Below are 17,273 nucleotides of genomic sequence, written 5' to 3'. Positions count from 1 at the left end.
TGGTTTTTCACATCACCTTGGCACAGAAAAAAACTTAAATCTGTCCCTTTAGTTGGACACACTCGAAGTGCATATCCAGCTTAATTTTTATTGCTTCTGCAAATTCATACTGGTCAGTTTTAGCTTTCTGGTTGCTGATTGACCGTCAGTTTCACATTTTGGGTTTCATGCACTAGTGCAACACTGCAATGCTGGGCTCACTAACTAGGCAGAGGACAGTTTAAAAGGAAAAAAGATTCACAAATCCCAATATTAATAGAAGTGTTTTCATTAAGTTTTAAGTTATTTTTTCCAAAGTTAATTTCAGTCACTCAGCTTTTTTAAAAGCAACTTTGTCCATCCATTGTACCTTTCCATCTTAAGAAATAGTTTTATGCCCATTTTATGAATGAGGAAGTGGAGGCACAGAGACATTAAGTGACTTTTCCTTAAGGCCACGGAGTCAGTAGCAGATTCAGGAGTCCTGATATCCAGTCCTCTACTCTAACCCTCATCATTTCTTCTCCAAATGTTCTTAAAATTAGCATCAATCTGGGGTTGCCATCCCTGTTCACACGGAACACAACGATAAGTAAATCTAGTTCATGATTTAGAAGCAAAACAGGCCTCCTGATTCCATTCCTTAGATTGGCAGCATCTCATTGCAATAACTGTCTTTTGTCTTGTTCAGCAACATGCACAGAGTCAGGACTTTGATAATAAAAGCTCAGGTTTGCAGGGACTTCAGTGGCCTTTTGAGGGGTGCTGGGATGAGAAGGAAGGGCTATATATAGTTACACATGATTAATAAGCGAACAAGCCACAAAAAGTAATTAGCAGCATTTTAGGATGTTCTCCCCCCCAAGATACTCATTTTCTTTAATAAGCATTTTCCGGCATTACTGCTCCAGAAGCCTCTTTCTTAGAGGAGAGCCCTAGAATGTTAATCCACCAGTTAATCTCCTGTTTAATATTGAAGTGAAAAAAAAAACAGACATTCAACCCTGACAGACTGAAGTGGAGAAAAAGGCTGCATAATCAGTTCTCTTTCACAAAGAAACTGAAGACAGAAGAGATGCCCAGATGCTATGTCTAAGGGGAAACATCCTACAAACCCAATAAGAACAACACCCTCTACACTGGAAGAATTAACTTCCCACCAGCTTCCATGCAGAGATTTAATAAACCATTACTGGAAAAAGGAAAGACTGAGTGGTAGAGACTGAAACAATTTGCATTCCACTAGAGAAGCTTAATTATTGATCTAATAATTGATGGTCTTAGCATTATATAATAAAGTTAGGAATGCAACAAATCCTGATTAATCTTCCAGATCTCAGCTTTGATAGCTCAAAGAACGATCCTTGTGAACACAACAATATTACGTGTGATTTAAAACCAACGGGAGCCAGAAAACAGGATTCCAGAGTGAAACTTTACCCTTACTTCTCCATTCTGCCTAGGCAAGCATTAGCCCAGCAATTGAACAGGACATCATTTCTTAACTCTCTAAAGTGTTAAGACCCTGGAATAGTTGCAAGGCTGTTTTTATCCTAGCTCCAGCTTTGAATTTACATATTATTTCTATAGTTTGCATTTCTGTCAACAAACTCTACTGAGGCTTCAACACGGTGTCCATCAACACATATGTGGGCAGATGGTGAGAAGGACCATTGTAGAGTAAATATACAAAGGGAAGCTGTCCCTTTAAAGGGACATCAATTTGAAACTGACAATTAAAAAAAGTACTTTCAGGTGTTCCATCTGACCCTGAGTCCATCAGACAATTTGCGTAGGTTTTCAATCATATTTCCTATCCCCCCCCTCTTTTTAATTTAAAATTTCTCCCGTTATTGCACAAAGCACACAAACACACAGGGAACTGTCTGACTTAACAGTGGAAGCCGTGAAATTGACTATACACCAAGTGCTCTTACATGCACAAGGTAAAACTGAAAAACATTCCTTTAATCTTTCAATCACATTCATTTTGGAGTTATCTGTAACACCTATAGGTAAGGAGTTTTCAGAGAGAAGGGTGGTTATTTAGTTGACTGACCCCCTTTAAAAATGGGGTGAGACATTCCTATCGTGAAGGATTTACAAAAGTCAGTTTGCAAGATGAACAAAGATATGGCTGAAAAAAATCCCTAAATGATCAAAATTTGCATCAATAGAAATCTTTCATGGAAAGTGAAAGTCTGATTCCTTTCCCATCTCCACCATAGAAACAGCCAGGGTGTCTTTGGAAGTTTCTATCAGAGTCCATTGCGTTCCCTGCACACCACAAATGGCAAGCAAAGTGTCTGCATGATTCTAGTACATTCTCCTGCACAACCTGTGGAGTGAGTGGGCAAGTGCCAACGTGGGTAGGCTCTCACCATCCTCATGAGGAGCTCTAGGTAGGCCAGTAGCACTTTAGAACATTAATTTATCAGAGACAAACCAGAACAGTTTGAACCTTAAATTCACCAAAGAAAATTTGAACTGAAGTTTCCAATGCTACAATAACGTCATATCTACACCTTTTAAAAACAGAACAGCCAACTTAGTGGTAACTCTAAGAGGCAATGGTTAACCATCTTATTTTTACTTGTAATTGAGACTAACCTGTATTTCTAGGACTTGTGCTAAGACGGAAGTTTTTCTTCCTATTCCCTAACCCTTGAAGACCCTGGGTGAAGTCCTGACCCCAGTGAAGTCAGTGACAAAACACCTACTGACTTCCATGGGGCCAGGATTTCACCTCATTTCCGAAAAAGTTATGCAGCACCAGTAATGAAACATTAACGGTGCCTTATCTCAACTGCTGTAACCACAGAGTTCCTACCAATGTTGTTAACACAGCAAGAGTGCTTTGTATACAGGTTATTGACACCACTATTTCTATCACTATAATGCATGCGGATAAGATTTAGCACTTCAAGGCACTGTGGCCTGTTGGGAGCCATGTGACAAACTGATTTTACAGATGGTCTTGAGTGATGAAAAGCCTGTCCACTGCATAGAAGCATTCATCTGACATTACAACCCACACACAACACAAAAGATTTGGACCAATACAATATATACCAACATTACTCAATTCCCAAGCTCCCCAATTTGGCCTAAGGTGACCTCAATTACCTGAGCTTCTAGTGAGTCCAAAACAAAAGTGAAAATCCACACACAGTCCTTATTGACTAAACTCTCATTGCTATAGACTTTACATGACTGGTATTAAAGATATGGTTATACGGTTATTTCAGTGTAATGGAAGGTTGCCTGGTTCACAACAGAAAGGAAGACAAATGAATATTTACGAGCTTAGAAGGACACAATCCGCTTGAACGTTAATAGTCTCACTTTGTCCCCTTTAAATAATAGGTCCTTGTCCTGAAAAAAAAATCAAGAGTACCTTTAAACTGTATACACAGAGTCTTCTTCTGCTCCACTGCTGAGAATTGTTTTGGTATGTAATAAGCTATGACTGCAAAGCACTCCACAGCTAGAATGTGGCAGAACTGGGGTTGTCCATGCACCCTTTGTTCAGTCCCCTTATGCACATACCTTATTCATAGACTCCAAGGCAGAAGAGACCATTGTTATCATCTAGCCTGACCTCCCATATAACACAGGCCAAAGAACTTCCCCAAGATAATTCCTAGAGCAGATCTTTTAGAGAAACAGCCAATCATCACTGACCATTTTAAAATCAAGGAGATTCCACCACAACCCATGGTAAGTTATTCCAGTGGTCAATTACTCCTTTAAAAAAAATCTACACCTTATTTCCAGTCTGAATTTGTCTAGCTTTAGCTTCCAGCCACTGGATTGTGTTAAACCTTTCTCTGCTAGATTGAAGGGACCATTATTAAACATTTGTTCCCCATCAGGTACTGTACTTACAGACTGTAATCAAGTCAACCTTTAACCTTTTCTTTGCTAAACTACATAGATTGAGCTCTGTGAGTCTAATGCTACAAGGCATGCTGTCTAATCCTTTAATTATTCTCATGGCTCTTCTCTGAACCCTCTCCTATTTACCAACAGCCTTCTTGATTGGAGGGCACCAGAACGGGACTCTATAGCCAGCAGTGGTCACATCATGAGAAATAGAGAGGTAAAATAACCTTTCCACTCCTACTGGAGATTCCCATTTATGCATCCAAGGGTCACATTAGCCATTTTGGCCACATCATCATGCTGGGAGCTCATATTCAGCTGATTATTCACCATGATCCACAAATCTTTATTATATTAGTCTGCCATTGCATGTGGTGGATCAGAGATGGGGGCAGAACCCAACTCTCCTCAGTCCCAGGCCAGTGCCTTAGGCATAAGAGGACATCACTTCTCTTCTTATAACCCTCTGTCTCATTCACTGTCCATCCTTTGCACGGAATTAAGCAGAAATAGCAAATTAAAGGGTGTATTATAATGCCTTGGCACAAGAGAAGAAATCAAGCTACAGCTTAACTCGAGCATTTCCGAGCTTCTGAATGTTTGACTTTCCAACCTCCATGGGTTTTTTTTATCTAGTTTGTGTGAGACAATTTCTAGTGCCTTTTTATTTTTTTTAAATATATACCCTCACGTGGAGGAATAATGAGTAACAGTTATCCGCTGTGAGGATTGGCCACTAGAGGGGGATGAGAGGCACGTTTTGCCAGTGACTTACACAGCTGTTTGCTAGGCAGAAGAGGAATGGTGGGAAAATCCAGATTTCTATTCCTGGCCCTGTAGAGAAATGGGGCCTAGTGGTTACAGACAACCCAGTCAAGCACTGACTAGAAACATACATTTTGAAAAGCAGTGTGATTCCATGGATGGTGTCCATGCCATATTAGAGACAGGGTTCCAACATCAGCTCTGCCTTAAGTGTACTTGTGAAACTTCTCAGTTACCCTGCCTGGGAAAATGGTAAAAATAGTACTCGTCTGCCTCTCTACGAGCCATCAAGCACCCAGAAGTAGGAACACCCCATGAAGTAGAAGAGAAGGGACCAGAATTCTGTGGAGCTGGAGCAAACGGAACGTTCCAAGATTACAGCCTCAAGCTTCTTACAAGCCCTTCTGAGCATGTGCAAGTGGCAATTTTCCCCCAGTGGCTTATACTGCCAAATCCCGATGGGTTTTGATATGGGAAGCAAAAGGCATCTTACACACCCAGGACTATCCTCCTGCCACGTTTAGTCCAAAGCATGGAGGAGCTAGAGCACTTCAAAGAGAATATCGAGAAAAACGTTAACATTGACAAGACTATTTTCCCTTAACCGCATCCTCAAGCAGCTGATCAGGGTTTGCTGAAACTTAAAGAAATATCAGCCTGAGGCAGGGCAGGCAATGAAAAATTTCTGCCCGAATAGTTGAGCATTTGGCAAAGTTATATAAGCAACAATAGGGTCTTATCAGGGAAAGTGTTGGCAACTTCAACTATAGGTGATGCTACCAGCTCTGCATACAAGAGTCCTTTCTGCATAGTCAGTCTGCCTTCATGCTAAGGAAAGAGTAAAACGGAGAATACAAAGTGTTGCCAAAACCAAAGTAAACAACCTAATCTTTCAATTGTACCCATTGTAAATTATACCTATAACTATCGCACGTACACTATTTTCAGACAGAAACGTGATGTCTTTCAAGTGGCCATGCCCCTTTAAATGCTGCATCTCAAAAGTTACACACACCCTACACGTGCGCTAGGGTACAGTAGACTCAACAAGTGTTAGCCAATCATTGCAGTTAACCTGGTGCATGATTTAGCTGCACTCATTGCTGACATTCCTTATAACAATGGGTAGCTTTGATAGTGTAGACATGGGTTTGGTGAAATCCAAGTTAACAATTTCCATTGTAAAAGCATCGAAGGCTGACTTTCTAGTGATCAGTGTTTGGATTTAAGGTTTATTAATAGTCACGCATAATCTTTTCCATGTGTTGCTGAAGACTTTCACAAGGTTATACAGTAAAGGAGGAAGATGTATTTGAGCTACTCATCTTTGAGTACAACACAAGTGCATTATCAGTGCTTTAGAAATAACAGACACAGTACCAAGTGCGGGCTAGGTATTAACAGACCAGAAGGATGACAAGATGATCATCATCACAGAAAATCCCAAAGGGACATGCCTCCTTGCAGATTGAGCACCACTTGGATTGACCTCTACCTAGGTCCTTAAGGTGGCATGGCGGGATGACAACCTTAGTGCCACCGAAGCTTTTTTCCAACCATGTGATTATCAGCCATGTAGTGACACTGCAGCCAAGATGACACTGCCCTCATCTTGTGGTCCAGTGACATCCTGCGAATTTAAGATTAGAATAGTGTTCCATAAAATGGAAGAAAAAGTAGTTTGCCCTGTGTTCAAGTTATCTGAAAAGTTCCCATCCTCAGCTTGTTTACAGATCACTTCAGAAACAGCAGTGTGTTTGCCCAAGCCAATCTTGTGACACAGAGAAGTCCATAGGCAGAGGATGTTTTTAATTTGTTGAATCAGTGTTTGCTGTAAGGAAGCACACAGCTACCTGTTGGTTTGCCAATATTTATCCCTGCTTTTCTGTAGTGCAGGGGTAGGCAACCTATGGCACGCATGCCAAAGGCGGCACACGAGCTGATTTTCAGTGGCACTCACACTGCCCGGGACCTGGCCGCCGGTCCGGGGGGGCTCTGCATTTTAATTTAATTTTAAATGAAGCTTCTTAAACATTTTAAAAACCTTATTTACTTTACATACAACAATAGTTTAGTTCTAGATTCTAGACTTATAGAAAGAGACCTTTAAAAACGCTAAAATGTCTGACTGGCACATGAAACCTTAAATTAGAGTGAATAAATGAAGACTCGGCCCAGCACTTCTGAAAGGTTGCCGACCCCTGGTGTAGTGTTTACAGATGAACAGGCAGATATTCATTTGGAAGTGGGTATATTTCTTAGATGAAGATTTTTTTAAGCCAGTAGTCTCATGGCAAAGAGCAGATAAAGATTACTATTGCAGATACTGCTAATTCTAAATTAGAGACAAAACTGAAGACCACATCCCCATCCTGAATAGTCTGGAAGTGACTTGCACTCTCGGCACTATAAAATACTATACAGATGGCTGTGCACTGTGACATTTCATTTATGGACATTGGGTCCCCAGTGAGAGAAAAGCCGTGCAACTGTACAGAGGGATAATTCTAGTTGGCACTGTTTACTACAGATGAAACTTGACTGCATGTGCAGTCGGAATACTATAAAATAAAGCTGTTCTTTTTACAGAAATAATCATTCCCCTTTCCTGTTCTACAGTAAATATTTAAGAGCACCATTTACATTACACAGTCACTCATTGGCTTCACTTATTTACATATAACAGAGCCAGAAGGGAAATGGCATTTTGTTTTACTCAGTAATACTGTAGGAAAAAGTTAGTGAGGTACAGTAAATGGCTCACTGTGAACTGGAACTGCTCAGGGATGTGCAGTCTTCTCTAGATTGCCGAGGCGACAGAAAGAGGCTGGCTGAGCATCGCTGGCAGTTCCAGACAGCATAAACTGATGGGAATATGTTGAATCCTCCAGATTTACCCACCACACACACTGACTCAGTCTAGTTATTCACCACAAGACAGTGAAGAAACTCACACGTAACCTGGAGAAGCCACAAGACCACATGACGAAAAATAACTACTGTACACCTAATTATAGGTTGAAGAGATTTTGTTTAAATATGTGGGTGGGAAAGAGAAAGTGAGAAAAGCTCTTGTCATTGGTTTGGGCCTTTTCTTTATTACTAGAAATGTCTCTCAGAAAGTTCTGAGGTTAATGAGGCTACCTACAACACTGGAAAACCCCAGCACAAACACGCACCACACAGCCCTGGGAGCAGAGTATTTGCCTAAAGGAAGGCAAGGCAGCACCATTGGCTCTTTGAAATACTGTGAACAGTCTGTGTTGGTGAAAGGGGCTGGATTAATATCTTCTACAGACTAAAAGCCTCTACTTCTCAATAGGTCAGGCACAGCAGGAAATGTGTCTCAATCCTGATCTCTGGGTGTGCAATCTTTGGGCTCTCTGCTAGGAGCACTAGTTGTGATACAGATTGAAGCTAAACTCATTTTTACACACACCACCAAGCAAGTTACAGATTTTTCCATCACCTCCTTTCTTGGACTTTGATGCGGATATTAAACAACAAAACAGCCTTTTGTCTGACATCACTAACAGACTGACTTGTCTTTGTATTGGGTTACTGATGTTTTGCCATCATAAAGGTATCAACATAGTGGACTTGTAAAGGTTGTAAAGCTGCATGCAGTAAGGTGCTTGGCATGTCACAGATCTGCATTAAGGAATCTTCCACGCCACAAGAGAGAACATGTGGGTGCTTGTGTGCGTACTGAAAGAGTACAGAACAGGTACACAACCAGTATGCTGTATATGCAGGGTGGATCTGCGGGGCAAGCAGTTTGCTTTGCCAAAGACTTACAGAAAGTGAAAATATTTTGATTCTACAAGTCTCTTCTACTGGATTAAGGAACAGTGAATATCATGCAGAGGTACCTAACGTAAGTTTCTTATTGGGAATGCAAGCCACAGAATGAAAGCTCTTTTAGAATATATCAAACCACTTCAACTTCATATCCTGCTCTGTGCACATGAAATTGAACAAGCTCAATACTTTGGGCCTATTGAGTGCATGACTAACTCCTCTTACTGTGGCTAAGAGTGGAGCAAGTTCTTCTCTCAGTTATATTCATGCAGGTTGCACAGCTGTAAGGAGACCAGAACAAGACATGGCATCTCATGGGAAAGCCATGTATTTGAATTAAAAGGACAGTCAACTAGACTTTTAAAAATTAAGTAAAAATAACACTGACAGAATCCCCTTTAATACACATCACCTTTTTAAAAAAAGTCCTTTATAAAAAAATATTGATAGGATTTCCAGGTGCCCTGCTGATATTTATAAAGGTCTAAAAGTACTTGGGCTCACCCCTCCTCGCGCTTGCTTCTTCAGGAGTATCAAGGCAAGGCCTCTCTTCTAACCTCCTCGCCAGGACCTGCGAAGAACACCTAGGAACTGAAGTACTACTTCTCCCACAGTCCCTGCCCACACTCTCATTGCTCCATAGCCTGTAAAAAAGAAGGGGGCTCCCTGGCAGTCAGATTTTATACCCCCAACATCGTAAGGGTCTAGAGAACAAAGGGGGCTCTGTAACCCATCAAGCTCCCATTGTAACCCAACACTATAAAGAGGTCTTGAAGAAAGTGATTCCCAGCTCCTGCTGTTCCCCACCTCAGTGCAGGGATCCTAGGAACAGGAAACAGGCTGCTCCTGGAGCTAAACTCCAACTGCTACTGTGTTACTGGTAAATACTGGGGAAGAGAAGGCACAAGACAAGAAGTCAACAAATGAGAGTGAAACTGATTATGCCCCAAGTAGAGACACTGACACGCAGAAAAATGTTTCCCCTCTAATTTCAGTTTTAGCCACCTCTGCTGTAGTTACACAAGACTAGGGCAGGGGCAGCTTTTTCAGACAAATGTGACTTTTAAGTCTATTACATCTTGAACTACTCTTTGTTCCCACATGTACAGAGAGATGGGAACTAATCCTGTGCTGGAAAACAAGCCTATTAGAAAATATTAAAGTGCAACATCACACTGCCGAAACAAAGGCACCTGCCAGGCTCCTGCAAATTAATTCTGGTCTGCAGGAGCCTATTCAGCAGGCCAAAGAGACGGATGGGAATAATAAGTGACAAAGATGTAAGCAGCACCTGATGAGCACTGTACTCCAAATCTTTGTCAGAATATCACATGACCCTGTCAGATCTATTTCTGGATTTAATTTGTTTCAGCTGAACGATGCTTTCATGAAGAGAGCTAGCGCTGTCATTTGGACTTTGTTTTTATACTGCAAGATCTGTATATGGGAAAATTCACATTTTAATCAGATTATGGGTTCTTGCCAGATGCACATAGGTCATGTGAGTGAATTGCTTTAATCACGGAGCTCAAATTATACGCTACTCAGTCTCAGATCGTTTCCTAAGGAAGACTTCTTCAGAGACCTATAAGAAAGCTCCCTGAATGGAATACAGCAGCAATTCATTCAGTCTTATCAGTACTGGATTGGGGGGTATGAATCAGTGTTCACGTCGCACTCCCAATTGGTACCCGGTCCAGGACAGGGAAGCTAACGATCCAACCAGCGGACCAAATTCGGCAATGAATCCTGCTCACGTGCCACCTGAGGCATTTTGCGCATATGCTAAGTGGTAGTACTGGATTATGAGACTAGCTGTTACATACAGATCAATACTGGCTAGATCAAATGCTGGTAAAAAAAAATCAACTCAAAAATATTTTAAAATAAGAGTGGCTAGAATACCCAGTGCTAAGATAGAAAGTATCTAGTTCTTATTGTTCTTCCTCAGCTCTCAACCTCCACTAGAAACCCTCCTGCCTCCCTGTTCACTTCCTGCCTATTCTCATTTAAAGGGGCAATTAGTTTGCTAAGTCAGTCTTTGAACTAAAGTTATAACTTTCTTCTAATTCCCCACAGATGGGCTATGTACTGGGCTGACTTAGGGAAAAGCTACTGCAGAGGGTCTTTAAAATATCAATGGGTCTGGGGGTGAGGGGGTGTCTTCTGACTAGCCACCATCACCTTAACTGGCACTGTTTCCAAGGGCAATGGGCATGCACCAAAGCACCATGCTTTAAACCTTCATCACATGTGGGATGATGTTTATATTTGATTCTTCCTCAAGCTGATAAGATCTTTCCATTCCCAGAGTGACCTCTCCAATTTCCTTTTTCACCACATTGGGAAAGATTGAACTGTTTCTGGCCTGCGGGTAGACTTCTTGTCTCGGCTTTTTAATCTGCTCACTGGATAAAACCATTTCCCACATCCCTTGTGAAGTTACTTATGATTTTATCTTTGGGCGGAGGAAGAAATTTTCCACCAATGAGCAAACACTTCATTGTAATATTGTTCTAACCAGCACCCCTAACACCAACACTTCAGGATTGTCATTATAGCTTCAGTCAGCGTCCACGGAGGCTGAGGGTGAATGCCTAAGAGTGAACAGACTCCACCCTGCACTCCACCTTTGTCTCCAGGGCGGGAATAGCAGACAGCGAGATGCACTGTACCGAGCCAGATAAGGGAATCCAGCCATTAGATCATCTAGCCCATCTCCCTACAAATAGAGGGCTCACCCTCTAGACACTGGAGGATTCTAGAGTTTTGCCCAGTCTAGCTTTTAAGAGTCACAAGTGATGGGGCAAGACTTGAAAAACTGACCAAACACCAACTAGATAGAGAGATCAGAAAGATGGAGTGGGGTGTGAGAGAAATCCAGGCCTCACCTCCCCAAACTGCTGCAATTCCTACTAGTATATTGCCTCTAGACCCTGCTTAGGGGCACCACCTTTTGTAACACCACTATGTAGTTGGGTCTCCGATTATTTGAACCCCACTCCCTACAAGGAGTTTTTGGATTCTTCTCATTCCCTCAGAGCTTCCTGGCTGCTGCTAATAGAGGGAGGAGAGAAAGATGAGGTCACTGCTATTCACCCTTCCCAACCACTTTCTGGGAACAGGTACTCCATTCTGAGTAATTCCAGGGCCTGCCACTGCTGCTGCTTATCAGAGCTTCCCCAAAGACCAGCCATGTGAAGATAATGGGATTTTCACCAGTTTCACTGCCGCTCACAGCAAAACTGAGCAAAGTCCTCGAGTGCTGCTTGGTAAAACTGCATGCAGCTGTCCGGGCTAGACTGTCTGCAGATTCAGGAAGACAGTACTGCACCAGTTTACATGTGATTCAATTTTCAAATCTGTTCTTTGCAATCATAATGGCTAAAACCAGGGGGGAGGGGGCAGAAGAAGAAAGATCAGACTCTGCAGAAGTTGATGAATTAGACCCTTGTGCTCATGAATGAACACTTCCTGCTTGCCAATGTCAAGTGTGATTTTATGAGGCTTCCAAAATTCCCCTTGGGAGATCCCTCCACAATTTAATCCATCTGACTGCCAGGAAAATGTTTCTGATCTTCAGCCCAAACTTCCATCCCATGACTTCTAGTTACATCCCTGTGCATGCTGAGTCCTCTCTTTCCTTGAAGTTCACATCATGCCATTTCTCCCCATGCATTCTGGGGGCCTTTACTGACCTGGACAAGGCCCTTAATGAACTCTGTCAAGTTCATTTCATAAGAAAGCACAGTTCTCAGCCAACCCAATTGCAAAATGGCTTTTGTCTACACCAGCAGTTCTTCCATCAATGGTAGCAGAGTCTCCAAAGCTTTAAACACCACGTCAACCAGCATTTGTGTACACCAGCTACAACGGTGGGAAATGTAGGAAAACTGCTAGTGTAGAAACAGAGGGTGAGCAAAGGAGAAGTTTTATTTGGGAGGTATCCATCCCAAAACATGCCTGGAAGCAAAGGAACAGTGTTCCCATTCAGAGGAATGCGAGTTCTCAAGACACATACCCACCCCGCTACATCACTCACTGCCCTGCCCTCAGGATTTCAGTGTAATCCTTACGGTGACAGTGTGCCATAACCATGCATTTGGGAATAGTTCACAGAAGAATGGATGAAGTCAGGTTTAGGTCGAACTTTCTTTTGACAATGTTTTTAAAAAGCTGCCGTGTGCTGCCCATCTACCCCTATTCCCTGTTGCATATTAACAGTCAGGACTTCAGGGCAGGGACCTGTCTATAGCTAGTCATGTGGCACACTTGGAACACTATGTAAGTAAACAGTTTTTCAAATGAAAACATTGACAACATTATTCTTTGCCCCGTATCTGCCTGGTGCTAGCCAAAGGAGACAAGATCTCCTACGGCTTTCGTTCAGCCAGTGTGCTTTTTTTGGAGAAGGAAAAAATTATGCCCTCATTGTTTTGTTTTAAGTCAACAGCTGAGCTGTAGCTTCCACAGACTCCTTGCTGCATCCTAAACATCACAATAACGTTCTGCTGTCCTCCAACACTCTTAGAAAACCAACGTTATAAAAAGAGAACAAGCAACATTTTTGTTGCTTTGTGAAAAAGCGTTTTCATTTTTTCCACTCAGCATCAAAAACCATAAAGCCTGCTGCCTGTACCGCATCTTGTTAAACAAGCCTCACACTGTGCTCCAGCAAAGGGAGCCTAGAAACTCTCTGATTTACTTTTCTAGAGCTCTCTCGCAGCAAGCCACATGCAGGTGTTCCCGCCATTATCCTAGCAGTACTGACCAACTGAAGCAGAAGTGCACGGCCCGGCTGGGATTCTCCAGAAGTGTGGCTACCACCACCTCTTACAACATCTGGCTTATCAAACACTACCAAACCCATTGGATGGCATCTCCACCAATTTCTGTAGTGGATTATTTAAGTTCTACTGCCGCTAAAAACCCTAAAGAAAATCAGATCATTGTGTTGTGACAGTCAAAATTTAGCTGGTTCTGTTAAATACTATGAATAAACTCAGTGTTCAGAGCCACAGATACTCAGCATCTCTCTGAATGAGACCCACAACGGGACGTGTAGTCTGCTTAACAATCTGTAATAGTTGCACCATGGGCATATGCAAAACTGAACCTAAAAATTGTAAAGTTATAATGAACTGTAAGTCAGCGAGCAAGGACAGATGCACAGGGATTTGCCCAGCCATGCGTTTCTGTTTTTGTCAGTTAGAGATTCTCAAATTAAATTAATATTAATATTAATTTAATAGCCAGGTCAACTCGTAAGCTTGTTTCCAGCCTTATAATCACTTTCAAGCAGCCTTGAGAAAGCAGAGCTTTCTGATCTTGCTTTGGATAAGATGAACTAATAACATGATAGAAATATTTTCCTAGGTTCTCACAGCTTATAAGGGCTACATGGGGAAGGTCACAGGAAGAGCTTGAGTTACTGGGGAAAGCAGGGGGTTGGACTAGATGACCTCCCGAGGTCTCTTCCAACCCTCATCTTCTAGGATTCTATGAAAGCAATGAAGACCAGAGATGCGAGAGGAGACCCCTCCCATCCCATTCTCTATAGGAATGAATATGAACATAACATTGTAGTTGGAGCACTTATTCAATCCTGTCCTTTTATCAAAGGAACAGAGCCAAATGGATGTGCACTTCCCAGAGAAAGCTGTGGTTAGTGCACAGGACTGAAACTTGAGATCCCAGACTTGGTGTGTGATCCCTGGGCAAGTCATTTAAAAGCCCTAGTGTCTACAAAATGAGGTTAACCATTACCCTACTGTACGGGATGTTGCAAGGATAACATCAAAAATGCTTGCATGGCTACTCAGATATTACAAGGACAGGAGGGCTGAGAAAAGCCAACAAACCCCAGACAGTGATAGGCTTCTTATCCGCTCGGATGTCACCAGATTGAGGGTCTCTGCCTGTTAGTATTTGGTTGGGAGCAGAAGAGTAATTTTTCCCGGAGACCCTGCACATTGCTGATTCCAGCACTCTCCTTTCAGGGGAGATGACAGAGGAAGCCTATTCGGTCCCATCTAGTCCATCGCACTGGGGACTAATGAAAGATTATGCCCTATTCTCCAGGGCTCAGTCCCGTGTAGACAAGGCACCATCCCCTGATGTCCTACTGCTAAGCAATGGGGCTCCCACCTCTCCCATTCCACAAGCTGATGCACTGCACTATTCCCTCCTCTCTCCCCAGGGGCAGCCCAGATTGCCCCTTACATTAGTACATTATGTTTCATGCACACAGCCCCACCCCCAGAGCGGCAGGGGCTTGCCCGCCACCCAGAGCGCCCAGCCCACCCCAAGCTGCCCCCTTCCCGACTCCTGAAGGGTGAGCAGCAGGGCAGGCTCAGGGCAGTGCCACCCCTCAGAGAGGAGCAGCCCCAGGCTCGCTTGTTGGGGGTGGGGTCCTATGCATGAGGGGTTCTGCCCAGGCATTATTATTCGGGGCGGGGGGAAAGCTCATCCTGGACAGTGCCATTCATGGGGTCCTCTGAGATAGCGGGGGGGGGGGCGCACACAGCACAGGCTGGACCATGCCAGGCTCCCGGGGCGGAGGGGGGGGCACAGAAGGAGAGGGCGCTCAGCCCGGCCGGGTCCATGCCAGGCGCCCCGGGAGGGGAAGAGAGCAGGAGGGGAGAGCACTCAGCCCAGCCGGGTCTATGCCAGGCTCCCGGGGGGGTGGGGGGAGGGGAGGGCGCTCAGCCCAGCCAGGTCTATGCCAGGCACGCCGGGAGGGGGGTGGGGGGGAAGAGAGAAGGAGGGGAGGGCGCTCACCCCGGCCGGGTCCATGCTAGGTGCCCCGGGGGGGGGGCGCTCAGCCCGGCCGGGTCCATGCCAGGCTCCCGGGGGGGGGGGGCAGGAGGGCAGGGCGCTCAGCCCGGCCGGGTCCATGCCAGGCTCCCGGGGGGGGGGGGCAGGAGGGCAGGGCGCTCAGCCCGGCCGGGTCCATGCCAGGCTCCCGGGGGGGGGGGGGCAGGAGGGCAGGGCGCTCAGCCCGGCCGGGTCCATGCCAGGCTCCCGGGGGGGGGGGGGCAGGAGGGCAGGGCGCTCAGCCCGGCCGGGTCCATGCCAGGCTCCCGGGGGGGGGGGGCAGGAGGGCAGGGCGCTCAGCCCGGCCGGGTCCATGCTAGGTGCCCCGAGGGGGGGGGAAGGGCAGGAGGGGAGGGCGCTCAGCCCGGCCGGGTCCATGCCAGGCTCCCGGGGGGGGGGGGGGCAGGAGGGGAGGACGCTCAGCCCGGCCGGGTCCATGCCAGGCGCCCCCGGGGGGAGAGACTCAGCCCCACCCCCGGGGTCCGGAGCCCATTCACCTCCTGCCGAGTCGGGTCCCCCCCATCCAGCCTCCGGGGTGACGGCTCCGGCCTCGGCGGCTGCCGCGCTCTCCGCATCATCCGGCACCTCCAGCTCCATGGCCGCCGAGAGGGGGGAGGCTGGGCAGGCCCCGGCAGCGCCGCCGCGCTCGCTCCCCCGGCTCCGGCCGACAGCAGCAGCGACGCGGGCGCTCAGGAGACTGGGAAGCGCTCCGGGCCCCGCGGACCATAGAGCCGGGAGTGTGGCGGCTAGAGGAGCCCCTATGGGCGCTAGAGGCGGAAGAAGATCATAGAGACCGCAGGAAGCAGAGGGAGCGGACCCCCCAGGCACGGAAATGAACCCTCCATGGGGCTGTGGGGGGCTAGATAGGGCCCTGGGCGGCGCGGAGGTCAGAGACTATAGAGCGATACTCGCGGGGCTAGACGGCCGCCGCAACCGGAAGCAGCGCCTTGGGAGTTGGAACCCTACCGAGCGGAGGAAGGAGGAGTCACACAGGAACCGCCTCTCTATGGCTGGGGCGCGGCCAACGGCCCCTCCCAGGCTGTCCTCAGAGCGGGGTGAGCGGCTCTAGCCCTGCACGACTGGGGGGCGGGGCCTGCCGGGTCACCATGGCAACACGGCCTAGCCTGCCGCCGAAGGCTCTCATTGGCGGAGCCGCCGTGCCGGCTTCACTGAGCCTCGCCCTCTGCAGTGCCATGGGGGGAGGGGTCGTCACACACTCCCTGCCCCGGCTGCAGGCTCCATGGCCCTGTGCTGGGACACGGCGGGACGGGACGTGGCATGGCCCTGATGGTCCCATGGCCTCGTCCTGGGACGCGGCGGGATGGAATATGGCATTGCCCTGATGGTCCCATGGCCTCGTCCTGGGACGCGGCGGGATGGAACGTGGCATGGCCCCAATGGCTCCACTGCCCTTGTGCCAGGATGTGGTAGAATGGGACGCGGCTTGAACCTGCAGCACCTGGATGCTTCGCACATTGGACTGCACGTTGCCTAACTCCGGATTTTCCCGGACATGTCCGGCTTTTGGGGGCTCAAATCCCCGTCCGGGGGGAAATCCCCAAAAGCCGGGCATGTCCGGGAAAATCGGGAGGTCAGCCGGGCCCTCGGGGAGCCGGGTCAGCCGGGCCCGCGGGGAGCCGGGCCCGCGGGGAGCCGGGCCGGCGGGGAGCCGGGTCAGCCGGGCCGGCGGGGAGCCGGGCCCGCGGGGAGCCGGGTCAGCCGGGCCGGCGGGGCCGGGAGCCGGGGGGTGCGCCGGGCCGCCGGGGGCTGGCAGTGCTGGGCGGGCCGGGGGTGGTCGGCCGGGGCCGGCACCCCAGGGCCCGAGCTGACCCAGGCTGGAAACGCCGGGGGGCCAGCCTGGGCCGCGCCTCCTCCCCCCACACCCCCCTTACCTGCTTCAGGCTTCCCGCGAATCAAATATTCGCGGGAAGCAGGGGAGGGGGCGGAGACTTTGGGGAGGGGGCGGGGCTGGGGGCGGGGCCGGGGCCGTGGAGTGTCCTCCATTTGGAGGCACAAAATATGGTAAC

General features: G+C 47.1%; 1 protein-coding gene and 1 long non-coding RNA gene across 14 annotated transcripts in view; both read right to left on the bottom strand.

Annotated features, from left to right (window-relative positions):
- The window catches only part of PIP5K1C (phosphatidylinositol-4-phosphate 5-kinase type 1 gamma), a 69,825-nt gene extending 53,533 nt beyond the window's left edge, over positions 1–16,292 (bottom strand). For 5 of the 13 annotated variants that reach the window (XM_065578355.1, XM_065578359.1, XM_065578350.1 and 2 more), the window contains exon 1: positions 15,744–16,290. In XM_065578355.1, coding sequence (XP_065434427.1) covers positions 15,744–15,843 — 100 coding nt within the window. In that variant the 5' untranslated portion in view covers positions 15,844–16,290. Of the gene's footprint in view, positions 1–15,743 lie in introns of all 13 variants that reach the window. The other 8 variants (XM_065578348.1, XM_065578349.1, XM_065578353.1 and 5 more) reach the window with 5 other exon arrangements.
- On the bottom strand, positions 4,526–14,966 carry LOC135977428 (uncharacterized). The gene is made up of 2 exons (XR_010594914.1): positions 12,129–14,966; positions 4,526–12,007 (listed from the first exon to the last, which is right to left on the bottom strand). It is a non-coding gene; the product is annotated as an uncharacterized LOC135977428 (long non-coding RNA).
- Positions 16,293–17,273: the final 981 nt, after the last annotated feature.

The sequence above is a fragment of the Chrysemys picta genome, chromosome 25, assembly GCF_011386835.1.
Source record: "Chrysemys picta bellii isolate R12L10 chromosome 25, ASM1138683v2, whole genome shotgun sequence".
In the NCBI taxonomy this organism is placed as follows: Eukaryota; Metazoa; Chordata; order Testudines; family Emydidae; genus Chrysemys; species Chrysemys picta.
The sequence above is the reverse complement of the archived record's forward strand: the minus strand, read 5'-3'. Positions and strand labels throughout refer to the sequence as shown.